Below are 25,817 nucleotides of genomic sequence, written 5' to 3'. Positions count from 1 at the left end.
TCCCCTCTGCTTACGACGAACTAAAAATCATCAGAATTGAGATAGGATGGGCGGGCGGGGCTTATATTTAGCCTTTTTTTTCTTAATATACATAGCAATTTTTCACAACAAGAAACTTAAAAGATGGTTAAAATGGTTCATTTTTGCAAGGAAATATAGATTTTGCAATTATGGGGCGGAGCCTAATTGCAAAATCGGTATTTCCATATACAAATTTTCCATTTTTAACATGTTTTAAGTGTCGTGTTGTGAAAATAAGTCTACACATATTAAAACAGAAACGCAAAATGTAAAACCCACCCTCCCGCCCTATCTCAATTGTGATGATATTTTTTATTCGCCGTGAACCAAGAGGGCGGAGCTTAACTGCAAAATACTTATTTTTTCACAAGAAATTAAAAACATGTTTTTGAGTATCGTGTTGTTCAAAGAAAACTATGCACATTAAGAAAAAAAAGGCAAAATATAAACCCCGCCCACACGTCCCATTTCAATTGTGACGATTTTTTTTTCCTAGAAGCATAAAACACGTTTAAAATGGCAATTTTTTTAAGGTCTGCCAACGCATAAAAACTTCGAAAAAAAAAAGTATGGGTGGGACTTAATTTTTGGCTTTAATTTTTTCTTAATACACATAGTATTCTTTGAATAACACGATATTCAGAAACACGTTTTATATGGTAATTTCTTGTAGAGAAATTATAAAGATTTTGCAGTTAAATTCCGCTCCTTTGGCTCTCGATGTTTGAAAAAATCATCACAATTGAGGCTTATATTTTGCCTTTTTTCTTAATAGTCGTCTTTTCAGAACAAGAAACTTAAGACATGTTTAAAATGGTAAATTTGTATCAGGAAATCTCAATTTGCAATTAGGCTCCGCCCCATAATAGCAAAAGCAAAACTTAAAATGAATCACGGAAATGGAGGAATATTGGATGGGCGGGGTTAATTATTCGGTAGAGTGGGAATGGGAACTAATAGAACCTAGGTTGTTAAAAAAAGAAAAGACAGCGCTAATCGTAATTTTTTGTTATACTATATGCTATACGGATGGGTGGGCGTGGCTAATTTTAATTTCTTTCCACAGAGTCTTTTATAAGCAAGCAATATTATACTATAAGAAAAATTGTATTAAAAAAATATTTATTCAACTTTCGCAGTGCCAATAACATGATTGACCAAAACAGAATAGGGGTGGGTGGCCGGGGCCACTTTCGACCTTGTTTTAAATGTTAGATTCTACCGTTTGTCAAAATAAAATTCAGTTGCCATTTTACAATAAATAAAAGAAGTTGGTGAAATGGAGGCGTGGTGGGTGGGCGGGGTTAATTATTCGGTAGAATGAGAATGAAAACTAATAGAACCTAGGCTGTTAAAAAGAAAAAAAAAGGCGCTAATCGTATGCTACAAGATTTAGTTCTTATTTCAGAAGACAAAAAATTCTCCTGGCTCCACCTACCCTGTGCAGCTCCTCCTTCGCCCTCTTCAATTTACAGTACAGCCTCTTGCTTTTCCTCCACCAGCTTCTTGTCTCCTCTAGTTCTTAAAAAAAAACCCAACGAATTTTTGAGCTTACCAGAAGAGTTTTGAGGTGGAATAAAACAATTCTTTTGTATGAAAAACACTTTATTTATTGTCAGTCGGACTGGTACAAGGACACGTTTGCTTAGTCAAAACACGTCGAAAAGGATGCACGTGCTCTGGCGCCTGTGCCCTCACCAGCTCCAAGATGTATTGTCGCCGACGTTCCTCTTCGGCATAAGTCTCTGCTAAGTCTCGCTGCAGCTGCTCCTTTTCCAATTTCTAGTAAAAAACCACCAACAAATCACATAGTTGAAACCCCGCCCACTTACCCTCTTCTCATTCGTGTATTCCATCTGCCTCTTCAACTCCTCCCTGTACTCCTTCACTTGCTCCGCCTGCAATCTGTCACTCTCCGCCTGCAACCTCTCATTGGTCTCGCACGTCATTCTAATCAACTCGTTCTCGGCTTGCTTCAACTTCGACTGCTTCTCAGCTTCTTGTTTCTTGTACTCTAATTGTTGTGCCCGTTCGGCCAACACGTTCTGCAACAACCAACTACAATTTTATCGTGTCGTGGCTCCACCTACCTTCTGCAGCTCCTCCTTCGCCCTCTTCAACTTACAGTACGCCTCCTCTTGCTTCTCTTCAACTAACTTCTTGTGCTCTGCCAGCACTCTCCTCAAATGCTCATCTTCCTTCTTTCTTTCCTCCTCTAGTTCTTTCAAGTGTTGGCGATAAATCGCAGCCTCGCGCCTGGCTTTGGCCGTGGTCACTTGAATCCCGTGCACCTCGCGCTCGATCTCGCGACTCGCCAACTCAGCCATAGCTTTATTTAGAGCGTCCTCTTCGGTCTTCCTCTGCGCTATGTACTTCTCCTGGAGGAGAATCTGCTCCTTGAGCTCCTTCGCCACTTGTTCGCGTTTTCGTTTCTTCAACTCCAGGGTTTTCATTTGCTCGAGCTTGATTTCCTCTTGGAGTTTGATCATTTCTAAGCGGTCTTCAACTGCGATTTTTCCCGCTTCTTGTTTAAGGAGTTGCTTGCCGAGGATTTGTTTCTCCCACGTCTGCATAGTTTCTTTCTGGGTGAGGTCCTTCTTCAGCAAGGTTTGCATTTCGCTTTCAGCCTAAAAAAACAAGAGTGAGTATTTGGGTACGACATGACCAAACGTACTTTAGCTTGTTGTTCCTTCACCATGAGGTCGTACCACATACTGTTGAGCTCCCTCTCCGCCTCTCTTCGCATTTCGTTCTCTTTTATCTGCTGCAGCTGCGTTTTCTTCGTGTCTATGAGGTTTTGCTTCACGATTTCGGGTCGGATGTCCTTACATTCGTTCCTTGGTTGGAAAGAATTAAAAGTGGTACCACCGCGGTAGTTTCACTTACCGGTACTGCAGCTTGCGTTTCTCTTCCACTATTTTCATCCTTTCTTCTTCTCGTTGCGCCTTTAGTTTCACAGCGTTCATTCTCATTTCTTCTAGTTTCAAAGCCAGTCCTTGTTGTCGTTGAATGATGGTTTCCCGGATAAATTCTTGCTCCTCTGCACAAAGCAAGAGCTTGAGTTTATTGCGGCAGACTTGGATTGTGTCTTCGTGGATTTTCAGTTTTTGTTTGAAACGCTCGTGAACGTTCCTTTGGAAGACGGTTTTCTCGCTGTGCTTATCGTATTTGGCTGTGGTTTTGTATCTCTTCGCGTCTAAGTTGTTCGCGGAGTGTAACCAACTCCACGACCTCTTCAGCAGGCAATCTCTCTGCTTCTTGTTGCACAAGTTGTATACCCTGTATCTGTTTATCCAGCACTTCCTTGGTTTCCATCGCCGCCTGGTGTTTGTTCTCAACTTCACCCACTTCCCTCTCCATCTGCAAACCAACAAGTTACAATTATCACGTAAATCACACTTACTTGAGCCTGTTGGTTCTTCATCGTCACTGCGGCGTAAAACTTGTCCGTCTCCCGCTCCGTCTCTTTCCGCAGCTCATTTTTCTTCATCCGCTCCAGCTGCACCTTCTACACCTCCATTGCGTGTTTATTCGCCAGCAAATTTCTCACATCGTCGTCGTTGTTTCTAAACAAAACGATTCACAACAGTGCCGTGGCTAAAATTCACTTACATCCAGTGCTGCATTTTCTTTTTCCTTGCCTCTTCCAGCAGCTGCGCTTCCCGTTGGAGCCGGTGTTGTCGCCCCGCCTCTAACTTTTCTTCAGTTTTGGACTGCGCCGCATGTTGAGATCGGCTGATCGTTTCTCGGACCATGGCCGACTAGTATAAAGATTATGGCCTGTCCAAGAGGTACGATACGTGTTGCCATCTATTAATAATTACACTTAATAATTTAGCAAAATTTTAATTTGACTTGACATTATGGGACTTCAAAACGTGTAATGGTGGTTTGTTTCGGTATGAATGCCTTTGTGCCTTTCAAAAGGTGTTAATAATTCTTTTGTCGTTTTTGAATTATTAATAGATGGCAGCACGTAATGTACCTTTGACATTCCTTTGGACAGGCCATAATCTTTATACTAGTCGGCCATGCTCGGACGTATTGTCGTTCCTCCGAGCACAGCAGCTGTCGTAGCTTCTCACGCCGCTTCTCGACGGCGTCCTCGTACGCTTGCATCTTCTCGTGGAAGCGGTCTTTGACTTTCGCCGCGAAGGTCCGTTGTTCTTTGCATTTCTTGTCTCGGATTATCTTCTCGGTTTGTCTGTTCAGGGCGGTTTCGTCTCTTTCCAGGTCGCGGAAGCCTCGCATGTGTTGGCGGTGGAAGAGGCGCAAGAGTTCGGTGGTGTCTCTGATCTTTTCAAACTGCAAGCAGCAGGGTTAATGGTTTGGTGTGGGGGAGACTTACGTGGCCATAAGCGCCTGGTTTGACACTAGGGAGGAGGACGTCTACCGTAGGTCCCTTGGATCGCCGTATCGGCCGCCTTGCATGATTTGGTACGTCCATGGTACCCCAAAAACCCTTCTAAAAATAACCCCTAAAGTCTAATACTTTGACAATACTACTACTGTCTACTAATGAACATGGCCAAGTAAGATCGATCGTCTGAAAAAATTTGGTTTTCAAACTATGTTATTCGAATCTTAGGAAAATCCAAAAACTGTTGGTCAGAAAATAGATAAATTGTTAAACGAAGGATCTACAAAGTATTAATCTGGTTGCAAAAGCTCCACCTGAATAAATCATTTCATTGGCTCAGAAAAGAGTGGGGCGGAGTTTATAATTGTACCACATTGTGTCTATTTTCGGAAAAGTGATCCTTGGGAAAAAAATTAGTAAAAAATACGATTCTAACGATTATCAAAATAGAATTCAATCCCAATTAGAGTAAGTAAGAGAAGTTGGTGAAATGAATAAAGGCGAAGGGCGGGGCTGAATTTAGCTTTTCTCTACAAAGTCTTATAAGCAAGCCCCACCCACCCACCCCCTCTTCATTCTAGTAACTACCCACAATATTGTTCAGTCTTATCTCAGCAAGTATTAGCCCCGCCCACCCACCCTTTATTTTCTTATACGGTGTATCATTTGCCAAAATTATTATCTTAGTATGTACTAGTCCCGCCCACGCCCACTGTTTCCATTCTAACGATTTTATTTCTGCTCAGTTGAAGATCCACCAGAATCGCCCATTGAAATATCGAAATATTTAGCAATTTCAAAAATTTCGAATTCCATTACGAATATTTCCAAAATGTTGCTCGGTGACCATAAACGCCGAATCCAGAGATAAGGATTTTACAGTTAAACTCCGCCTCTTGACTCACAACGAATAAAAAAAAAGAGCACAATTGAGATAGGGCGGGTGGGCGGGGCTTACTCTTTGCTCTTTTTTCTTAATATGTGTAGAATTCTTTTTTGTTTAATTGCAAGATCCTTATTTTTCTGTGAGAAATTACCATGTGAAACATGCTCTTAAGTAATGGTTCAAAGGAAAACTATTTGCATTAAGTAAGAAAGAAAGCCACAAGATAAGCCCCACCCACTCGTGTCGACCTCCATCGTGATGAATTTTTGATTGAGGGGCGGAGCGCAATTACATAATCGATATTTCCCTATTTTAAACACGTTTTAAGTTTCTTGTTGTAAAAAGAAGTCTACACATATTAAGAAAAAATGGCCAAATTTAAGCCCCGCCCACCCACCCTGTCTCTGTTGTGCTGATTTTTTTATTCGTCGTCGTCAAGAGGCGGAATTTAGCTGCAAAATCGTTGTCTCTACAGGAAATAACAAACATGTTTTTGAGTATCGTGTTGTTCAACGAATACTATGTACATCAAGCAAAAAAAAGCACAATATAAAATCCGGCCACCCACCCCCTCTCAATTGTGATGATTTTTTTCATTCCTAGAAGCTTAAAACACGTGTAAAATGGCAAGGAAATATGGATTTTGCAATTAGGCTTCTCCCCTAAGTCTGCCAACGAATGAAAAAAAGTATAGGTGGGATTTAATTTTTGGCTTTAATTTCCTATACACATAGTATTCTTTGAGTAACATGATACTCATAAACACGTCCTACATGGTAATTTCTTGTAGAGAAATTATAAGGATTTTGCAGTTAAATTCTGCGCCTTTGGCTCTTGATGTTTAAAAAAAATCATCACAATTGAGACAGGGTGGGTGGGCGGGGCTTATGTTTTGCCTGTTTTCTTAATATACGTAGTCGTCTTTTCAGAACAAGAAACTTAAAACATGTTTAAAATGGTAAATTCTTCTAGGCAAATATGGATGTTGTAATTAAGCCCCGTCCCTCGATCTGACAACGAATGAAAAATTCGTCACAGTTGAGAATTGAGATCGGGGCGGGTATGGGTGGAGCTTAATTTTGGCTTTATTTTTTTCTTAATATACATAGTATTCTTTGTACAGCACGATACTAAAAGACATGTTTTTAATTTCCGTAGAGAAACGAGGATTTTGCAGTTAAGTTCCGCCCCCTTGGCTCACGACGAATAAAAAAAATCATCACAAGGGAGACAGGGCGGGTGGGCGGGGCTACATTTTGCCTTTTTTTATTAATATGTGTACTCTTCTTTTCACAACAAGAAATTTTTAATATAGTAAATTTTTGTAGGAAAGTATCGATTTTGCAATTAGACTCCGCCCCTCGGTCTGATGTTCATGACGATTGACATCGAGACGGATGGGGGGGCTTCTCATTTAGTTTTCTTTCTATAACATGATTACTTTTGAACGTATTTTACATGGTAATTTCTCGTAGAAAAATAAGTATTTTACAATTAAGCTCCTCCCCTCTGCTTACGACGAACTAAAAATCATCAGAATTGAGATAGGATGGGCGGGCGGGGCTTATATTTAGCCTTTTTTTTCTTAATATACATAGCAATTTTTCACAACAAGAAACTTAAAAGATGGTTAAAATGGTTCATTTTTGCAAGGAAATATAAATTTTGCAATTATGGGGCGGAGCCTAATTGCAAAATCGGTATTTCCATATACAAATTTTCCATTTTTAACATGTTTTAAGTGTCGTGTTGTGAAAATAAGTCTACATATTAAAACAGAAACGCAAAATCTAAAACCCACCCTCCCGCCCTATCTCAATTGTGATGATATTTTTTATTCGCCGTGAACCAAGAGGGCGGAGCTTAACTGCAAAATACTTATTTTTTCACAAGAAATTAAAAACATGTTTTTGAGTATCGTGTTGTTCAAAGAAAACTATGCACATTAAGAAAAAAAAGGCAAAATATAAACCCCGCCCACACGTCCCATTTCAATTGTGACGATTTTTTTTTCCTAGAAGCATAAAACACGTTTAAAATGGCAATTTTTTTAAGGTCTGCCAACGCATAAAAACTTCGAAAAAAAAAAGTATGGGTGGGACTTAATTTTTGGCTTTAATTTTTTCTTAATACACATAGTATTCTTTGAATAACACGATATTCAGAAACACGTTTTACATGGTAATTTCTTGTAGAGAAATTATAAGGATTTTGCAGTTAAATTCCGCTCCTTTGGCTCTCGATGTTTGAAAAAATCATCACAATTGAGGCTTATATTTTGCCTTTTTTCTTAATAGTCGTCTTTTCAGAACAAGAAACTTAAGACATGTTTAAAATGGTAAATTTGTATCAGGAAATCTCAATTTGCAATTAGGCTCCGCCCCATAATAGCAAAAGCAAAACTTAAAATGAATCACGGAAATGGAGGAATATTAGATGGGCGGGGTTAATTATTCGGTAGAGTGGGAATGGGAACTAATAGAACCTAGGTTGTTAAAAAAAGAAAAGACAGCGCTAATCGTAATTTTTTGTTATACTATATGCTATACGGATGGGTGGGCGTGGCTAATTTTAATTTCTTTCCACAGAGTCTTTTATAAGCAAGCAATATTATACTATAAGAAAAATTGTATTAAAAAAATATTTATTCAACTTTCGCAGTGCCAATAACATGATTGACCAAAACAGAATAGGGGTGGGTGGGCGGGGCCACTTTCGACCTTGTTTTAAATGTTAGATTCTACCGTTTGTCAAAATAGAATTCAGTTGCCATTTTACAATAAATAAAAGAAGTTGGTGAAATGGAGGCGTGGTGGGTGGGCGGGGTTAATTATTCGGTAGAATGAGAATGAAAACTAATAGAACCTAGGCTGTTAAAAAGAAAAAAAAAGGCGCTAATCGTATGCTACAAGATTTAGTTCTTATTTCAGAAGACAAAAAATTCTCCTGGCTCCACCTAACCTGTGCAGCTTTTCCTTCGTCCTCTTCAACTTACAATGCAGCCTCTTGCTTTTCCTCCACCAGCTTCTTGTCTCCTCTAGTTCTTAAAAAAAACAACGAATGTTTGAGCTACCAGAAAAGTTTGAAGGTGGAATAAAACAATTCTTTTGTATGAAAAATACTTTATTTATTGTCAGTCGGACTGGTACAAGGACACGTTTGCTTAGTCAAAACACGTCGAAAAGGATGCACGTGCTCTGGCGCCTGTGCCCTCACCAACTCCAAGATGTACTGTCGCCGACGTTCCTCTTCGGCATAAGTCTCTGCTAAGTCTCGCTGCAGCTGCTCCTTTTCCAATTTCTAGTAAAAAACCACCAACAAATCACATAGTTGAAATCCCGCCCACTTACCCTCTTCTCATTCGTGTATTCCATCTGCCTCTTCAACTCCTCCCGGTACTCCTTCACTTGCTCCGCCTGCAATCTGTCACTCTCCGCCTGCAACCTCTCATTGGTCTCGCACGTCATTCTAATCAACTCGTTCTCGGCTTGCTTCAACTTCGACTGCTTCTCAGCTTCTTGTTTCTTGTACTCTAATTGTTGTGCCCGCTCGGCCAACACGTTCTGCAACAACCAACTACAATTTTATCGTGTCGTGGCTCCACCTACCTTCTGCAGCTCCTCCTTCGCCCTCTTCAACTTACAGTACGCCTCCTCTTGCTTTTCTTCTACTAACTTCTTGTGCTCTGCCAACACTCTCCTCAAATGCTCATCTTCCTTCTTTCTTTCTTCCTCTAGCTCTTTCAAGTGTTGGCGATAAATCGCAGCCTCGCGCCTGGCTTTGGCCGTGGTCACTTGAATCCCGTGCACCTCGCGCTCGATCTCGCGACTCGCCAACTCAGCCATAGCTTTATTTAGAGCGTCCTCTTCGGTTTTCCTCTGCGCTATGTACTTCTCCTGGAGGAGAATCTGCTCCTTGAGCTCCTTCGCCACTTGTTCGCGTTTTCGTTTCTTCAACTCCAGGGTTTCCATTTGCTCGAGCTTGATTTCCTCCTGGAGTTTGATCATTTCTAAACGGTCTTCAACGGCGATTTTTCCCGCTTCTTGTTTAAGGAGTTGCTTGCCGAGGATTTGTTTCTCCCACGTCTGCATAGTTTCTTTCTGGGTGAGGTGATTCTTCAGCAAGGTTTGCATTTCGCTTTCAGCCTAAAAAAACAAGAGTGAGTATTTGGGTACGACTTGACCAAACGTACTTTAGCTTGTTGTTCCTTCACCATCAGGTCGTACCACATACTGTTGAGCTCCCTCTCCGCCTCTCTTCGCATTTCGTTCTCTTTTATCTGCTGCAGCTGCGTTTTCTTCGTGTCTATGAGGTTTTGCTTCACGATTTCGGGTCGGATGTCCTTACATTCGTTTCTTGGTTGGAAAAAATTAAAAGTGGTACCACCGCGGTAGTTGCACTTACCGGTACTGCAGCTTGCGTTTCTCCTCCACTATTTTCATCCTTTCTTCTTCTCGTTGCGCCTTTAGTTTCACGGCGTTCATTCTCATTTCTTCTAGTTTCAAAGCCAGTCCTTGTTGTCCTTGAGTGATGGTTTCCCGGATAAATTCTTGCTCCTCTGCACAAAGCAAGAGCTTGAGTTTATTGCGGCGGACTTGGATTGTGTCTTCGTATTTTTGCAGCTTTTGTTTGAAACGCTCGTGGATGTTCCTTTGGAAGACGGTTTTCTCGCTGTGCTTATCGTATTTGGCGGTGGTTTTTTCTTTGTTTAGGCGTTTGGCTTCGGCTGCTAGTAGCTCGGCGCCGGCGTCGTGGGTACGTTGGCGGTAGTGCAACCACTTGATATGGAAGTCGGTGTTGGGAGCTCGAGCCACCTGGAAAATCACAATTTTAAGAAACTATTTAACGAATTGAGTTTGTGCTTACATGGGCGTAGTTCCCCGGGTCGATATTCGGTAGTTGAATATCGTACGTCATCGGCTTCGGTCTCAACCTCTTCACATACTTAGGCCTCTCCAAAGCCCCTCCAAACATCTCGTTTCTCTCACAAACTCGAAAAACGCACAATTATCGCAGATTTGTCAATCTCAACAACTTGACATTACTATTCTATTATTCTATTAAATCAATATTTACCATAGAGACCCCCACCACGCGAAAATCGAATTTAATTGCACCCTCGTGTGCGAGCAACAACACTCCGACACCCTATCCATCAACCTGCGATGGGTCGAATTTACCATGCGCCTGACCAGCCACAACGTGCCCGCTCTCAGTCACCCAGCGCGGCGCGAACCATGAGGACCCATCCCGAACCATGGATATAACATCCACGAAAATCCTAGTGGCCGCTCTGTTCGGCATCCTCCGGTTCTTCTTCGGGATTTTACCAGTGAAACTGTACAAGGTGTTGTTGCACTGGGAAGAACAGGATGACTCGGGACACTTCATCAACAAAAAGAGGCATCAACAGGTCATGTGTACCCTAGCGCTATGCCAGTCCTTCGGTGGAGGCGTTCTCTTCGCGACGTGTTTCCTCCACATGATGCCCGATGTGTACACATCAGTCGAAGAACTGAAGAAATTCGGCAACATCAACACGGAGTACCCGTTGTCACAAATGACAATCTCGTTAGGGTTCTTCTTCGTGTACTTCGTCGAGGAGTTCTCGCACTGGTTCGTCACGAGAGTAGACGACTGCGACGCTAAACGTAAAGTGTCAACTCCGACTTCTGCCAACAAAGTCGTACCACAGAACGCCTTTACCATAGAAAGCGCATCTGAAGTCAAAGTGGTACCACCCAAGAGTGCCTTCATCATAGAAGACGACGTATACAACGAGAAAGCCGACAATGTGTCAGACACGTACAGTGTGACCACGGAAGTGATCAAAGAGAACGAAAAGAACCACCAGAAGTCGCTGGATCTAGACGAAGAACTAGAGCAAGTGGAACCTCTGGAGGAAGAAGCGGAAAAAGAAGCCAAAAGCAAGCAACAAATCGTGCGCTATCTCCTCGTGGTGATCGCGCTATCCCTGCATGCTTTCTTCGAAGGACTTGCTATAGGCCTCCAACACTCAGTTGCCAACATTTGGTACCTTTTCATAGCGGTGTCAATCCACTCCGCGACGATTCTCTTCTACATCAGTCTGGAGTTAGTACTGGCGAAAACCCAGCTGAAGAGGATCATGATTCATGTTTCTATTCTCTCGTTCACGAGTCCAGTGGGTGTTTTGTTGGGGCTTTTGATAACCCAGAACGCGAATATGAACACTCAAGCCAAGTCGACGGCGGTGGTACTGCTGGAAGGTTTGTCGGCTGGTACTATTTTGTACATAACGTTCTTTGAAGTTTTAAATAGAGAAAAGGAGCGTAGGGCGTGGGTTCTACGAAGGGCGATTTGTATTCTAAGCGGGTTTGTCCTAATGGCGGTACTTCAGTGTGCTGAAATGTACATAGAATAGAGTGATTAAATAAAGTGTATTTTTCTAAGAATGGGTGGTCATTTGTTGTTATTGTTGCAACTCGTATTTATTAAAATTGCTCTTTTTATCGAGAACGAAGTCGTTTAATCAGGATCGATTATTCGACGTGGAGGTCGAGGTTAATGTTAGTTTGCGGTACTCGGGAATTATGGAAGATGACAAATGTGGGATTTGGTTCCATTAAAATGTAAAGTTAGATAAGTATGTCACTGAGGTAATCGATTTCACATACTGTGTATTTTTAATAGACGAAACTATTTCGGGCGATGGTAGGTGGTCTGAGACAATTACTGGTTTGGGATTTTTATTAAAAATTCAAAGACGCTATAAATAGAAAGACTGGTTAAAAATGGTTACTTTGGGGACTTCATTAAACGAAAGGTTTTTCGTGTTATTGGATTGTTTGTATGCATTTATTAATGTCGTGTTTAATGGATGATAAACTTGGTTACTTCATTATTGTTGTGTTATCGAATTATCTAATTTTGTGTCGGTAATATAATATTCTTAAGAGACATCGTAGTTGCGTGTTGTTAAAAGCTTTGAGGGTAATGAATTCGGCCCAGGACATTTGCACTTTAATGTAGGACATGGAACGGCTTTGTAAAACAATAAACTTGTCGAATTATTTTTTATGGATGGATTTTTCGTGTAAAAAAAAGTTTTTAAATATTAATGACCGATCTGATAAAATACTTATTGATTATGCTTTAAAGTTTTAATTTCAACCTAAATTTACTGGCCATTGTTTCTGGAAGTGTTCGCCTCTTTTCTAACTAATTCCTACATAAATCTTCTTCGAGTGTGACCATGTTAGTTTGAAGAGCAACGGCAACAAAATCCTAGGGTTTGCTTTCACTTGCCTTGTTTTATTTAGATCATGGATTTCATTATGGTACTCATCAGTCTGAATAGTCTGATAAAGTATGTCATTTTGATACTCAAATTAGCGTTCATCATGTTGTCGTTACGATATAGACTAACAGATAAAATACAGTACAGTAATTACATAAAAAAAATCATCAGAAGTCGATTTTGCTTCCTACGCGTAAGGTTATCGTCAGAATCGTAAATCGTTAATCAAAGTTGATTCCCAAAAAATTTATGAATTATTTTTAATTATTCGATTTTTGAATTTTTCAAGTTTTTGATTTTTCATTTTTTTATTTACCCTTTTCTCGATTTTTATATAACAATGTTTCGTTTTTCGTTTCCTTTATTTTTTCAATGTTTCTTTCGATTTTATAATTTTTCGCTTATTAAATTTTTCAAATTTTGATTATGTAATCCTCGATTTTCCAATTTTTGAATTATTCAGTTTTGCATTTTTTGGATTTCTCGATGATCCGATTTTCCGATTTCGTTAATTTTCAGTATTTCGATTTTTAGATTTTTAAGTTTCTCGTTTTATATTTCTTTGTTTTTTCATTTTTGATTCTACTTTTTACGAAAAGGTGAAAAGTCAAAAAAAATGAAAATTCAAAAAATTGAAAAACTGGAAAATTGAAAAATTAAAAATCGAAAAATTTGCAAACCGAAAAATCTAAATCAGAGAAGTCATAAAATCGAAATATCTACATATAATTTAGAAATCGAAACAATAAAAAATTTAAAAATCTAAAATTCATTATAATAAGTATAAGAAGTCGAAAGATCGAAAAGCCGAAAAATTTTAAAAAACGAAAAACCGAGATGTTAGAAAATCGAAAAATCGAAAAATTGAAATATATGTTTAAAAAATTTTAAAATGCCAACAATATTTATGTATCAATATTTAAATTTTACAATACTTCGTTTTTTCCAGTCTGCACTTTTTCGATTTTTAAGTTTCTCAATTTTTAATCTTTAGATTTTTCAATTTGTCGTTTCTTCAATTTTTCAAGTCCTTGTTTTCCAATTTTTAAATTTTTCAGAGTTTTCGTTTTATATTTTTTTGTTTTTTAAATTTTTGCATTCACAATTTTGTAACTTTCGAATTTTTTGTATTCGAAAAGATGAAAAATCAAAACAATTGAAAAATCGAAAAATTAAAAAACTGGAAAATTGAAAAATTAAAAATCGAAAAATTTACAAACCGAAAAATCCAAAACAGAAAAGTCATAAAATCGAAATATCGAAACAATAAAAAATTGAAAAATCTAAAATTTAAAAATTCGACAAACTGAAAAATAAAAAAATCGAGGAGCTGAAAAATTGAAAAATCGAGAAAACGAAAAATGAAAATATCGAAAAATTGATGGATCGAGAAGTCGAAAGATCGAAAAACCGAAAAATTTTAATAAGCGAAAAACCGAGATGTCAACAAATCGAAAATTCGAAACATCGAAAAACTGAAGTATACATAATTATATTTAAAAAAATTAAAAATGGGAAAATTAAAAAGTCAAAAAGAAGAAGAAATATAAACATCTAAAAATTAAAAAATCGAAAAATAGAAGAACAAAGAATTGAAAAATTGCAAAATCTAGAAATATCAAAATCCTAACACAAATGACGAAAAATTGAGAAATCGAAACATTGAAAATAGGAAAATCCAAAAATAGAAAAAAAAAATCGAAAAACCGAAAAATTGAGAAATTGAAACATCGAGAAATCCAAACATGAGAAGATCGAGAAATCAAAAAATTGAAAAATCAGGAAACTGAGCAATGGAATAACCGAAACGTCGAAATCTCGATAAATCCTAAAATAAAAAAAAAATAAAAATTGTAATTATTACTACATATCTGGATTCTGGATTCTTAATTTATGGGGGCTGACCGTAGCCAGCCGGCACTTAGGCCTCGCCTTTGGGCCCATTGTACCTTCCCCAAGTCCATATCAGGGTGTTTTCCCGCTCCTCTACTCGTCAAGCCATCCAACTGCTTGAATGTACTTGAGTAATGCAGAGGGTGGAAACTCCCTGATATTTGCCATACTAGGCCAGATGTCCCCTAGTATGGATTCCCTGTAGGAGGCTAGGGCTGGACACTCACGAAGAATGTGCTCAGCTGTTTCCTCTTCTTCATTGCATCCACGACAGATTGGGTCTGTTGCTACCCCTATCGTATGTAGATGTTTGTTAAACTGGTAATGTCCCGTAAGGAATCCTACCAGTTTACGCAGTTTGTCCCTTGAAAGTGAGAGATAAAATTTTGTCAACTTACGGTCTGGTGTCGCCATACAAGCTCTACTATGCCGACAGCTGCTCAACGTCGCCCATATCTGCTCATGGCGTCTATGGGTATATTGCTTTACGAGTTCGTTCGAGAGGGCGACCGAAGGCGTGATTGCCGGTTCGGGTCCCCAGAAGGGCATACGCGCGGCTCGCTTCGCCATCTCATCTGCCCTCTCGTTTCCTTCGTTGCCACTGTGTCCTTTGATCCAACAAAGTACCACTCTATTCCTCTGCGTTACATACTTTAGCGTTTGTCTGCACTCCCAAACCAGCCCGGATCGAACCATACAGCTGTCCAGGGCTAGTAGTGCAGACTTGCTGTCAGTAAGTATGCGTATTGATTTGTTGCCGATTTCACGTTCAGCAATGATTCTAGCTCCCAGCATTATTCCCATCAATTCTGTTTGTAAGACAGACGTGTGGGTGCCGAGAGGTACACTGATTTGTGCGTTCAGTTGTTCGGAGTAGATGCCGGCTCCTGAACCACTATCTGTTTTGGCACCATCGACATAGATATCTATGTCGGCTCGTCCTTCTGAATTATCACTCATTGATATTCTATATGTCTTCTCATATATTAATTTTGTGCCCATTCGGTCACAACCCATCCTCAACAAGGGTATTCTGTTGAACGCCTCCGTTAAGATCCGAGTGTGCTTCGTTGTGCGGCCTTGCTTGTTCCATACTCCCAGAGAGTGAAGTCTTAGAGACGTCGTCATTGCCGCTTCCTCTATGTAAAGGTTGAGAGGTGCTAAGCAAAGAAGAGTCTCCAGAGCCGCTGTGGGAGTGGTCCTCATTGCTCCTGTAACACTGAGACACGCCATTCTCTGAACGTGTTCAAGTTGCAGGGCTGTTGTTTTTTGTCTGGCTCTGGGCCACCAAACTAAAGCTCCATAGCACAGCATCGGTCTGACTATTGCCGTGTAGATCCAAAGGGCGATCTTGGGATTTAAACCCCACGACCTTCCCACCACCCTACGACATTGCCAGAGAGCCGAGCGTGCCTTTTCTACTTTATCATCTACATGCTTCTTCCAATTCAGTCGCCAGTCCAATACAACTCCCAGGTATTTGACTTCGTCCGAAAGTTGAAGCGTTGTGTTAAATATTTTTGGCATCTGTAGTGTGCCAATTTTCCTTTTCCTGGTGAACAGGATTAGTTTCGTCTTTTCTCCATTAACGGAGAGGGTATGTCTGTTGCACCATTCCTCGACTATTTTTACTGCAGCTTGCATTATCTCACATAATGTATCTGCGTTTTTTCCTGTTAGCAGAATGACTAGATCGTCCGCGTATCCAATTGTGTGGTAGCCAAGATCATTGAGGCGTCGTATCAGGCTGTCAACGACAGTATCCCACAGTACAGGAGAGAGAACTCCTCCCTGAGGACATCCCCTGTCTACAACAGCCTCGATCTCAGTGCCACCTACATTAATCATTACTTCCCTGTTCCTCAGCATACTGGCCACCCACCTACTTAGGGTGGGGTCCACGTCGTGCTTTCGTAGGGCTAGTTCTATGCTTTTGAAGGTCGTTTTATCAAACGCTCCTTCAATATCCAAAAACATTCCTAAGGTGAAGAGTTTGTTCTCCATCGCCCACTCTATACGGTTTACAACTGTGTGTAGGGCCGTATCGGTGGATCTTCCTTGGATGTAGGCATGTTGGTTCGGATGTAGAGGTTGCTTGCTCAAAGCAGTCTCCCGAATCTCTTTTTCGCTTAGTCTTTCTAGCGTTTTCAGCAAGAATGATGTTAAGCTAATTGGTCTGTAGGATTTAGCCAAGGTGTAATCTTGTCGTCCTGGCTTAGGTATAAAGATAACCTTTACTTTTCGCCATGCATTCGGTATGTAGCTGAAAGCCAGACACGCCCGAAGCATTGGCAACAAAATAGGGCGTAGTCTGCTCATTCCCCTCTGCAGGAGGGCGGGATAAATACCGTCAACTCCTGGAGATTTGTATGGGGAAAAGCTGTCCACTGCCCACTCCAGTCTTGCCTCCGTGACTACCTTTGCAGCCAGCGCCCAGTCCTTCGGGGAAGGTTGAGTACCGACTACATCCCTTTTGGAATGGGAGGTAGTCCGTGTGCTGCCTGGAAACATGGTCTGCAGCAAAAGTTCTGCGGACTCTTCTAAGGTGGCTGTAAAGGTGCCATCTTCTTTCTTTAGGAAACCTGGTTGATGTGTGTGGTCCTTCGAGAGAACTCTCTTCAGCCTTGCGGCCGAAGCAGTCGACGTTATGTCGCTGCAGAAGGATCTCCACGTTTCCCGTTTCCTCTTTCTTAATTCTTTTTTAAACTCTTTCCGGTGCTCTTTATAGGCTTCCCAGTCTTCAGTTTTCTTAGTGTTTTTTGCTCTATTGAAAAGTTTTCTTAGCCCCGATTGAAGTAGGCTGAGCCTTCGGTTCCACCATGGTGTACCTTTGCCCAGACCTTCCTTCTTTAGGGGGCAACTTTTCTCATACGCTGACATTAGAGAGTCGTTGATAATGGTCAAGGTTTTCTCTATGTCTTCTGTCGAAATGTATTCCGTTGGTATAGACTGCACGGAGGTCCCCAGTCTGTCGTCCAGTTCTTCGTTGTATAAAGCCCAGTTCGTCAGCCTAGGGTTCCTGTACGTCTTTATCTCCATGTCTATACATTTTGATGTATACATGATCCATCTATGGTCTGACACTGACGCCTCTTTAGAGACGTGCCATCCCATTATATATTGTGAGATATCCCATGTAGCCAGTGTAATATCTATTACTGACTGACTACGTGATGTTACGAAAGTTGGTTCGCAGCCTCGGTTGAGAATCTCTAGATTTGTTGATAAAAGATATTCAGCTAGTGTTCTTCCTCTATCATTAGTGTCTTTGCTCCCCCACAACAGACAGTGGGCATTCGCATCGGCACCGATGATGAGGTTTATATTTCCGGTATCACAGTGTTCCACCAAGTTCGCCATTTCCCATGTTGGACATGGTTCCTGTGCTCCCTGTGGTAAGTACACAGATGCTATTACCAGTTGCTCTTCGCCTCTTCCTATGTTACACTTAACATTTACCGCAGTCACATCCCTGGAGCTGACCTGAGGTAGGAGGACGGCTTTGATTTTCCTCGGAATGTAGACGCATGTCCTTGGAGATTCTATTGTGGTACCTGAAACAACAGTGCCATTTAAATTGCTCAACCCTGCGATCCTGGATTTTACAATCCATGGTTCTTGGATTATTGCTATAGTGTTCTGCATCTTGTCTAGACGACGACACAAAACAGTCGTCGCCATGCGACAATGCTGCAGGTTAATCTGAATGAAATTTATCTGCTGCAGCGCCATCTCTGCAACCAAAAATCCCATAATTGTCCTAGGAGACACGAGGCACATTCTCAGGCGGGCCCGCCCCCACTGGTAGAGGCTTCATCCCCTGGGGTTTCTACCTCTTCCATAGGGGTCCGCCCTTCCTGAGCCGACGCCTCGTTCTCCTTGAGTTTCAGGTTGAAAGAGGACAGCATATAATTAATTCTGCCCTCTCTCTCCCTGATTATCTTGGCCTCTTCCATCCCAAGACCAAACACAAAGAGGTTGCCTGGAGAGGCAGCCTCGGGTTTGGCCTCGCGATGGAAAAGAAGCCATTTTTTGACGTGGGCCCATTGGTTCTGACCCTCCAGGCGGCGAAGTACGACTCCTGCATCCACCGGTGGTCCCGGTATCCACAGGGTCGCCCTCACCAGCCTTGGTAGCTCAGCCAAGGGGACCACGTTAAGTTGTGCGCCCTCCCACAAGGGTGTTAGGGAGCGCACTGTTTGTTGTAGCCATTTCAGGGACAACTCGTCTTCACAGGTTATCCTTAGGACTTCCCCTGTGTACTTCATGCCCCTGAAAGTGGCTGCTTGTCTACCCGATGCCAAGCACTGGTCCAGTTGCCTGTCCAGCGCTCCCATCAGGCCCTTTTGTACTATATCCACCTGGCCAGCAGTCAGCTTACCAAGTGGATGCTGCACATCAATCACAGCTACACGGAGATGACTTGCAGCCGCCTCCCTGTAGCTCTGTTCTCTAGAGGTAGTCTCCTGCCTCCTCATCCTCTTTTGCTTCTCAGCTGCCGGAGGTGTGGAGGTTGAAGACCTCACTCTCTTCTTTGACCCTGAGGTCTTTTTCCCCGCGGGTTGTTTAGGGTTGGCTATCGTAGCCTGCCCTTTACCCTTGAGGTTTATCCCGGAGGAGGATGGACCCGGTTTCGGCGGGTCGGTATTCGCCGCCTCCGCCTGCAAACGAGCCTTCCTCCGCCTTTTTACCTCAGCCCCGCAGATTCGCTTCCTCCTAGGAGGCTGCGACCCCACATTGGCTGGGTTTCCTGTTTGAGGTGCACCCGAAGGCACTTCCTCAGTGGTTTTTTTATTGTTTTCGATTTCCATAATCTGGATTTTGATTTCGTCCTCCTGCGTCCCCACCCACCACGGAGTCCAACAAGGGGACGCCGAACTTCGACGTCAGGGCTAGCAGAAGGATATAGCCCCCAGGGAAGCTCATCCTGCAGTACGCAGCCTCAACTAGTGAGGCTACTCGTGCTCAGACTACACTTCCCCCAAGGACTCACCCTGTCGGCGGTCTGACCCGACGACACAGCCGATTGATCTGAGATGGGTTAGTCTCGACCTCCCGTTTTGGTGGAAATCCAGGCCAAAGAGGCGTGTTGCCCAGCCTTGGTGACACACTGCACCAAGGGGGGCTCAACCTCCAGGATTCCTTCATCCCACCTTACGGGTCTCCACGCACGGCACAAACACGCGGGAGCTTGTCCGCGGGGCTGTTTTGACGACCCCACACCAGGGGTTTAATCCCGGGGGGGCACGTTTATTTCCAGCCCTCCTCTACTGAACCGCCTTCGCGGCCGTCTAAGCCGACAACCACCAAGGCATGTCCAGGCAAGACGAGCCTCAGCCCTAACCTACATATCTGGAGAAGGGAAAAATCCAGGTCGGACTTCCACCACCCCCAAGAGTGTTTAGTTCCCGGGGGCATATCCGCCCTCCCCAGACCCCCCTTCCCCAGACAATGCCGGTCTCCCCCTATCCGCAACACTGGGGACGCGCCTGATAGGTAACTCAACCCACAGGTATTACTACATATGTATGTATTTAAAATGAAAACTAGAAAGATTGCAAATCAAAAATTGAAGAAACGAAAAATTAAAAAATCGGGAAACTGGAAATCTAAACTTGAAAAAAAGATTAAAAGGTTGAAATTCGAAAAACCGAAAAATTAAAAAACCCAAAAATAAAATGTCTTGTTTTAAAAATGAAAAAATGATAAAATCGAACCACTGAAAAACCGAAAAATTGAAAAAATAAGAAAAGAAATGAGAAATTAAAATACAGAAAAATCGAGGAACTGAAAAATTGCAAAATCGAGAAAATGAAAAATTAAAAAATCGAAAACTTGAAAAATCGAGAAGTCGAAAGATCGAAGGCCGAAAAATTTTAAAAAACGAAAAACCGAAATGTCGAGAAATGGAAAAATTGAAATAAGTATTAAAAAATTTAAAAATCGGAAAATCGGAAAAGAGAAAAATCGAATAATTGAAACATCGAAAAATTAAAAACTCCAAAAAGGATAAATCGAAAAATAAAAAAATTTTAAATTCAAAAAATCGAAAAATAAAGTCAAAAAACATTGTAGAATCGAAAAATTAAAAAAATCGAGAAATTCAAAAATCTCAAAACTGAAGTGACGAAAAATTGGGAAATCGAAAACTTGAAAAATCGAAACATTGAAAATCGGGAAATCGAAATAGAAGAGACGAAAAATCGAAAAAATGACGAAATGAACAATCGAAAAAGTCCAAAGATCGAAAGCCAAAAAATTTTAGAAAGCGAAAAACCGAGATGTAGATAAATAGAAAAATTGAAATATGTATTAAAAAAATTTTAAATCGAGAAATCGAAACACCAAAACATCGGAAAATAGAAAAATATAAAAACTGAAAAATCCAAAAACGAATAAAAAATTGAAGAATCGAAAAATTGAAACATCGAGGAATTCAAAAATTACAAAACTGAAGAACGAAAAATTGACTTATGGAAAAATTGCAAAATTAAAACATCAAGAAATCGAAAAATTGAAAAATAGGGAAACTGAGCAATTGAATAACCGAAACGTCGAAATCTCGATAAATCGAAAAATCGAAAAATTTACAAACCGAAAAATCAAAAAATTACAAAATTGAAAAAATTAAAAACCGAAAAATCTAAAACTGAGAAATCGTAAAATCGAAAAAAAAATAAAAATTGTAATTTATTAGTAAAACCTAAAATTTAAAAAAACAAAGAATAAAATAGTAATAAAAAAATTGAAGAATCGAAAAATTAAAAAAATCGGGAAACTGAAAATCTAAACTTGAAAAAAAAAATTAAAAGGTTGAAATTTGAAAAACTGAAAACTTAAAAATTTCAAAAATAAAATTTCTTGTTTCGAAAATGAAAAAATTATAAAATCGAACCACTGAAAAACCGAAAGATTGAAAAAATAAAAATATAAAAAAGAAATGAGAAATTAAAAAATAGAAAAATCGAGGAACTGAAAAATTGAAAAATCGAGAAAATGAATAATTAAAAAATCGAAAACTTGAAAAATCGAGAAGTCGAAAGATCGAAAGCCGAAAATTTTTAAAAAGGGAAAAACCGAGATGTCGAGAAACCGAAAAATTGAAATTAGTATTCAAAAATTTAAAAATCGGAAAATCGAAACACCAAAAAATCGGAAAATAGAAAAATTAAATAATTGAAAAATCGAAATACTAAAAAAATCGAAAAACGAGAAATCGAGAAATAAAAAATTTTAAATTTGAAAAATAAAGTAAAAAGCGTCGTAGAATCGGAAAATTGAAATATCAAGAAATTCAAAATTCCCAAGACTGAAGTGACGAAAAATTGGGAAATCAAAAAATTGAAGAATCGAAACATTGAAAATCGGAAAATCGAACTAGAAGAGACGAAATATCGAAGAAATGACGAAATGAAAAATCGAAAAAGTCGAAAGATCGAAAGCCGAACAATTTTAGAAAGCGAAAAACCGAGATATCGAAAAATAGAAAAATTTAAATATGTATTAAAAAATTTTTAAATCGGGAAATCGAAACACCAAAAAATCGGCAAATAGAAAAACTAAATAATCTAAAAACCGAAAAATCCAAAAACGAGAAATCGAGAAATAAAAAATATATAAAATCGACTTGAGAACTGTAAAAATTACAAAACTGAAGGACGAAAAATTGAAAAATCGAAAAACCGAAAAATCGGCTCATGGAAAAATTGAAAAATTTATAGAACATCGAGAAATTGAAAAATAGGGAAACTGAGCAATCGAATAACCGAAACGTCGAAATCTCGATAAATTGAAAAATCGAAAAATTTAAAAACCGAAAAATCTAAAACTGAGAAATCGTAAAATCGAAAAAAAATAAAAATTGTAATTATTAGTAAAACCTAAAGTTTAAAAAATCAAAAAATAGAATATAGTAATAAAAAATTGAAGAATCGAAAAATTAAAGAAAACGGGAAATTGAAAATCTAAACTTGAAAAAAAAAATTAAAAGGAAAGGATTTGAAAAACTGAAAATTTAAAAATTCCAAATAAAATTTCTAGTTTTAAAAATTAAAAAATCGAACCACTGAAAGACCGAAAAATTGAAAAAAAATAAAAAACGAAATGAGAAATTAAAAAATTAGAAAAATCGAGGAACTGAAAAATTGAAAATCGAGAAAATGAAAAAATCCAAAAACGAGAAATCGAGAAACAAAAAAATTTAAAATTTAAAAAATCGAAAAATAAAGTAATAAAAAATTGTAGAATCGAAAAATTGAAAAATCGAGAAATTCAAAAATCCCAAAACTGAAATGACGAACAATTGGGAAATCGAAACATTGAAGAATCTAAAAATAGAAGAGACGAAAAATCGAAAAACTGCAGAAATGAAAAATCGAAACATGTCGAAAAATGGAAAAATTTAAATATGTATTAAAGAAATTTAAAATCGGGAAATCGTAACACCAAAAGATCGGAAAATAGAAAAATCGAAAAATTGAAAAATCGAAAAACTGAAAATTCCATAAACGAGAAATCGAGAAATAAAAAGATATATAAAATCGAAAAATAGAATAAAAAATTGAAGAATAAAAAAATTGAAAAATCAAGGAATGCAAAAATTACAAAACTGAAGGACGAAGAATTGGGAAATCGAAAGATTGAAAAATCGCAAAACCCAAAAATCCACTCATGGAAAAATTGAATAATTAACACATCGAGAAATCGAAAAATCGAAAAATTTAAAAACCGAAAAATCTAAAACTCAGAAATCTGTATGTGTGTCTGTATTTTCTAAATGTAATATTTTGACGACCCAATGTACTTATATTGTATGCTAAAGGGTAGAATAAAATTATTATTATTATTATTATCGTAAAATCGAAAAAAAAAATTGTAATTATTACTTAAATCTAAAATTTAATATATCAAAAAATAGAATAGTAATAGTAAAAATAGTAGTAAAAATCGAGAAATTCAAAAACCCCAAACTGAAATAACGGAAAATGGCGAAATCGAAAAATTCAAAAATCGAAAGACTAAAAAATCAAAAAATGTGTAAACCGAAAAATCGAGAAAAAAATTAAAAATTTTAATTATTACTACATATTTAAAGTGAAAACTAGAAAGACTGCAAATCAAAAGTTGAAGAAACGAAAAACTGAAAAAGCCAGAAAACTGAAAATCTAAAATTGAAAAAAAAATTAAAAACTAAAATTTGAAAAACCGAAAAAATAAAAAAAACAAAAACTGGAAATTTTCACATTGTAAAAAGGAAAAATGATAAAATCGGAACACCGAAAAACCGAAAAATTTAAAAAAAAAAAAATTGAAAAGTCGAAAATGGGAAAAATTGTAAAATCGAAATTCGAAGAGTTAAATATAGTGAACTTGAAGAAACAAAAAAAAATGAAAAACTGTAAAATAGCAAATAATAGAAAAATTGAAATTGGAAAAACAAAAAAATCGAAAACTTGTAAAAGTGAAGAAATTAAAAAACCGAAACGAAAAATTGCACATCGAAAATTTGAAGAAATGAAAAACTGAAGAATGGAAAAATTGAAAAATCGAGAAAATGAAAAAACAAAAACTCGAAAAACTGAAAAATTGAAACACTGAAATATCGAAACATGAAAAAATCGAGAAAGAATAACCGAAACACCGATATTTCGAAAAATCCAAAATTTTAAAAAGCCGAAAATTGAAAAACGGAAAAGTCTAATTATTATTACACATTTAAAATGAAAACTAGGAAAATTGCGAATCAAAAACTGAAGAACCGAAAAGTTAAAAAATCGAGAGACTGAAAAATCTAAAATTAAAAAAAGATTAAAAAAATAAGTGAAAAATTTAAAAATCCAAAAATTGCAGCATTTCATTTTGTAAAAAAAAATGATAAAATCGAAACATTGAAAAACCGAAAAATTGAAAAAATAAAAAACCGAAACGGATCGAAACGGTGAAAAATTTAAAAATTGAATTTCGAAAAATTAGGTATGGTGAAACTGAAGAAACAAAATAAAATGGAAAAGTGTAAAATTGCAAATCGAAAAATTGAAGAAAATTTAAATTCGAAAAACAAAAAAATTATAAAATCAGAACATTGAACTATCGAAAAATTGAAAAAACAAAGAAAATTTGAAAAAATGAAAAAATAAAGAATCGAAAAATTGAAAAACTTTTGTTAAAATTTTCTAAAGAAGCGAAATTTGTTGGGCTGTGCTTCAGAACCCAGGCAAGTTCTATCAAAACAACCTTCGACTAATTTCGCAACGTGTCCATCCAGCGGTCACCCAAACCCGCTTTATTTTTACCCAAACCCTATCGATCTTGCAATTAACCCGAACCCCGATGACCCATAATCACTTAATATTTCATTAATGCGTAATCAATACGACCCGAGATAAATACCACCATCATCTCCGGCCTTCCGCCAGATGGCGCCGCCCCGTCGCGGCCCGATCAATACCCACACAAACACCAACAGAAATGTACAAAATCTCATCGATGGTGAGTCGCTCATTACCGGTCCCGAACGTTGTTTGACACGTGACTGATTCCAGAATAACTGCCTGTTGATCCTGCTGCCGTTCCTGCTGATCGCCCAAAGCTCGCAGCGGTTCCTCAGCAGGAGGAGCATCTCGGACCAATCCGTCAGCGGATACTTGACCGAGGTACCATCAACAGCAACCGTTGTCTAAACCGGTTCACGTTCCCTTTGTTCCAGAGGACGTGCTGGTGGAACGAGGTATGCAAGGAGGAGTTCCAGAGTCTGTTTAGGTGCAAGTGCCCGGAGTGGTCGTTCTGCAGGGCCCCGGGAAGGTACTACAACGCGTTTTGCTCCATGACGGCGACGGGATACATCTGGATGCAACCGGGAATCCGGGATGGATAGCAGTTAAGAAGTCGGCGGGCTAAGCACAAGTCCGTCGACGGGTTTAAAGTACCCAAGTTACCTGCGTTGGCTTGAAGACAATACTGATTGATAAAGGGTGACCAATTTTAGTCTTCTGTGCTTCGCGCTTCCTCGGATTTTTTGTCTTTTATGTTTCTGATTAATAAAATGGTTGCTATGCACACTGATAAGATAACTAGAACAACTTTATTATTATTGTGTTGTGGAGTTTGTTGATTGTTTATCGTTAATAAAATGTCAGCTTTGTGTTGTTCCTTTTTCAACCACGTTTACACCCACACATTGAAAACAACTGAATTGAATATATAACAATATAGGGAATTTTATATGTCACGAACACAACAGGTGGGAGTTTTTTTAATAAAACACATATACAAGCTCGTATTTTTATTTCCTTAAATGTCTTCCCTAAAATCATACCGTAGTTAGTGGTGAACGGTTGAGCATTAAAAAAAATTAAATGTCTGACACAACCACGAATTTT

The 25,817-nt window shown here is 38.9% G+C and overlaps 5 protein-coding genes across 5 annotated transcripts; 2 read left to right on the top strand and 3 right to left on the bottom strand.

The window, feature by feature from the left end:
- Window positions 1-1,626: 1,626 nt before the first annotated feature.
- Window positions 1,627-3,776, bottom strand: LOC135126436 (trichohyalin-like). The gene is made up of 6 exons (XM_064052485.1): window positions 3,634-3,776; window positions 2,908-3,381; window positions 2,696-2,858; window positions 2,112-2,648; window positions 1,854-2,066; window positions 1,627-1,803 (listed from the first exon to the last, which is right to left on the bottom strand). The coding sequence occupies exons 1-6, from the start codon at window positions 3,774-3,776 to the stop codon at window positions 1,627-1,629; spliced, it is 1,707 nt and encodes a 568-aa protein (XP_063908555.1).
- Window positions 3,777-3,779: 3 nt separating this feature from the next.
- LOC135126128 (cilia- and flagella-associated protein 53-like) lies at window positions 3,780-4,535 on the bottom strand. Its single transcript, XM_064051952.1, has 2 exons — window positions 4,370-4,535; window positions 3,780-4,326 (listed from the first exon to the last, which is right to left on the bottom strand). The coding sequence occupies exons 1-2, from the start codon at window positions 4,466-4,468 to the stop codon at window positions 3,952-3,954; spliced, it is 474 nt and encodes a 157-aa protein (XP_063908022.1). The 5' UTR covers window positions 4,469-4,535; the 3' UTR covers window positions 3,780-3,951.
- A 3,855-nt stretch (window positions 4,536-8,390) lies between these two features.
- Window positions 8,391-10,313, bottom strand: LOC135126435 (cilia- and flagella-associated protein 53-like). The gene is made up of 6 exons (XM_064052484.1): window positions 10,134-10,313; window positions 9,672-10,081; window positions 9,460-9,622; window positions 8,876-9,412; window positions 8,618-8,830; window positions 8,391-8,567 (listed from the first exon to the last, which is right to left on the bottom strand). Exons 1-6 carry the CDS (start codon window positions 10,239-10,241, stop codon window positions 8,391-8,393), a joined length of 1,608 nt encoding a protein of 535 aa, XP_063908554.1. The 5' UTR covers window positions 10,242-10,313.
- An 86-nt stretch (window positions 10,314-10,399) lies between these two features.
- On the top strand, window positions 10,400-11,670 carry LOC135125978 (zinc transporter ZIP3-like). Its single transcript, XM_064051765.1, has one exon. It carries the CDS (start codon window positions 10,525-10,527, stop codon window positions 11,668-11,670), a length of 1,146 nt encoding a protein of 381 aa, XP_063907835.1. The 5' UTR covers window positions 10,400-10,524.
- A 13,173-nt stretch (window positions 11,671-24,843) lies between these two features.
- Window positions 24,844-25,710, top strand: LOC135125977 (uncharacterized). The gene is made up of 3 exons (XM_064051764.1): window positions 24,844-24,927; window positions 24,981-25,091; window positions 25,145-25,710. Exons 1-3 carry the CDS (start codon window positions 24,907-24,909, stop codon window positions 25,310-25,312), a joined length of 300 nt encoding a protein of 99 aa, XP_063907834.1. The 5' UTR covers window positions 24,844-24,906; the 3' UTR covers window positions 25,313-25,710.
- The last annotated feature ends 107 nt before the right edge of the window (window positions 25,711-25,817 follow it).

The sequence above is a fragment of the Zophobas morio genome, unplaced genomic scaffold, assembly GCF_036711695.1.
Source record: "Zophobas morio isolate AGI-343-1 ecotype UQ-CSIRO unplaced genomic scaffold, CSIRO_AGI_Zmor_V1 ptg000010l, whole genome shotgun sequence".
NCBI classification, from domain to species: domain Eukaryota; kingdom Metazoa; phylum Arthropoda; class Insecta; order Coleoptera; family Tenebrionidae; genus Zophobas; species Zophobas morio.
This window is presented reverse-complemented; position numbering and strand designations above follow the sequence as displayed.

Coding starts and splice junctions, on each gene's coding strand:
- LOC135126435 (XM_064052484.1), bottom strand. CDS start 10,241: ATGTTTGGAGGGGCTTTGGAGAGGCCTAAGTATGTGAAGAGGTTGAGA. Junction 10,082..10,133: donor ACCCGGGGAACTACGCCCAT/GTAAGCACAAAC, acceptor GTGATTTTCCAG/GTGGCTCGAGCTCCCAACAC. Junction 9,623..9,671: donor AAACGCAAGCTGCAGTACCG/GTAAGTGCAACT, acceptor TTTCCAACCAAG/AAACGAATGTAAGGACATCC.
- LOC135125977 (XM_064051764.1), top strand. CDS start 24,907: ATGTACAAAATCTCATCGATG. Junction 24,928..24,980: donor TGTACAAAATCTCATCGATG/GTGAGTCGCTCA, acceptor GACTGATTCCAG/AATAACTGCCTGTTGATCCT. Junction 25,092..25,144: donor TCAGCGGATACTTGACCGAG/GTACCATCAACA, acceptor CCTTTGTTCCAG/AGGACGTGCTGGTGGAACGA.
- LOC135126436 (XM_064052485.1), bottom strand. CDS start 3,776: ATGGTCCGAGAAACGATCAGCCGATCTCAACATGCGGCGCAGTCCAAA. Junction 3,382..3,633: donor AAGAAAATGCAGCACTGGAT/GTAAGTGAATTT, acceptor GTTGGTTTGCAG/ATGGAGAGGGAAGTGGGTGA. Junction 2,649..2,695: donor TGAAGGAACAACAAGCTAAA/GTACGTTTGGTC, acceptor TTGTTTTTTTAG/GCTGAAAGCGAAATGCAAAC.
- LOC135125978 (XM_064051765.1), top strand. CDS start 10,525: ATGGATATAACATCCACGAAAATCCTAGTGGCCGCTCTGTTCGGCATC.
- LOC135126128 (XM_064051952.1), bottom strand. CDS start 4,468: ATGGACGTACCAAATCATGCAAGGCGGCCGATACGGCGATCCAAGGGA. Junction 4,327..4,369: donor AACCAGGCGCTTATGGCCAC/GTAAGTCTCCCC, acceptor TGCTGCTTGCAG/TTTGAAAAGATCAGAGACAC.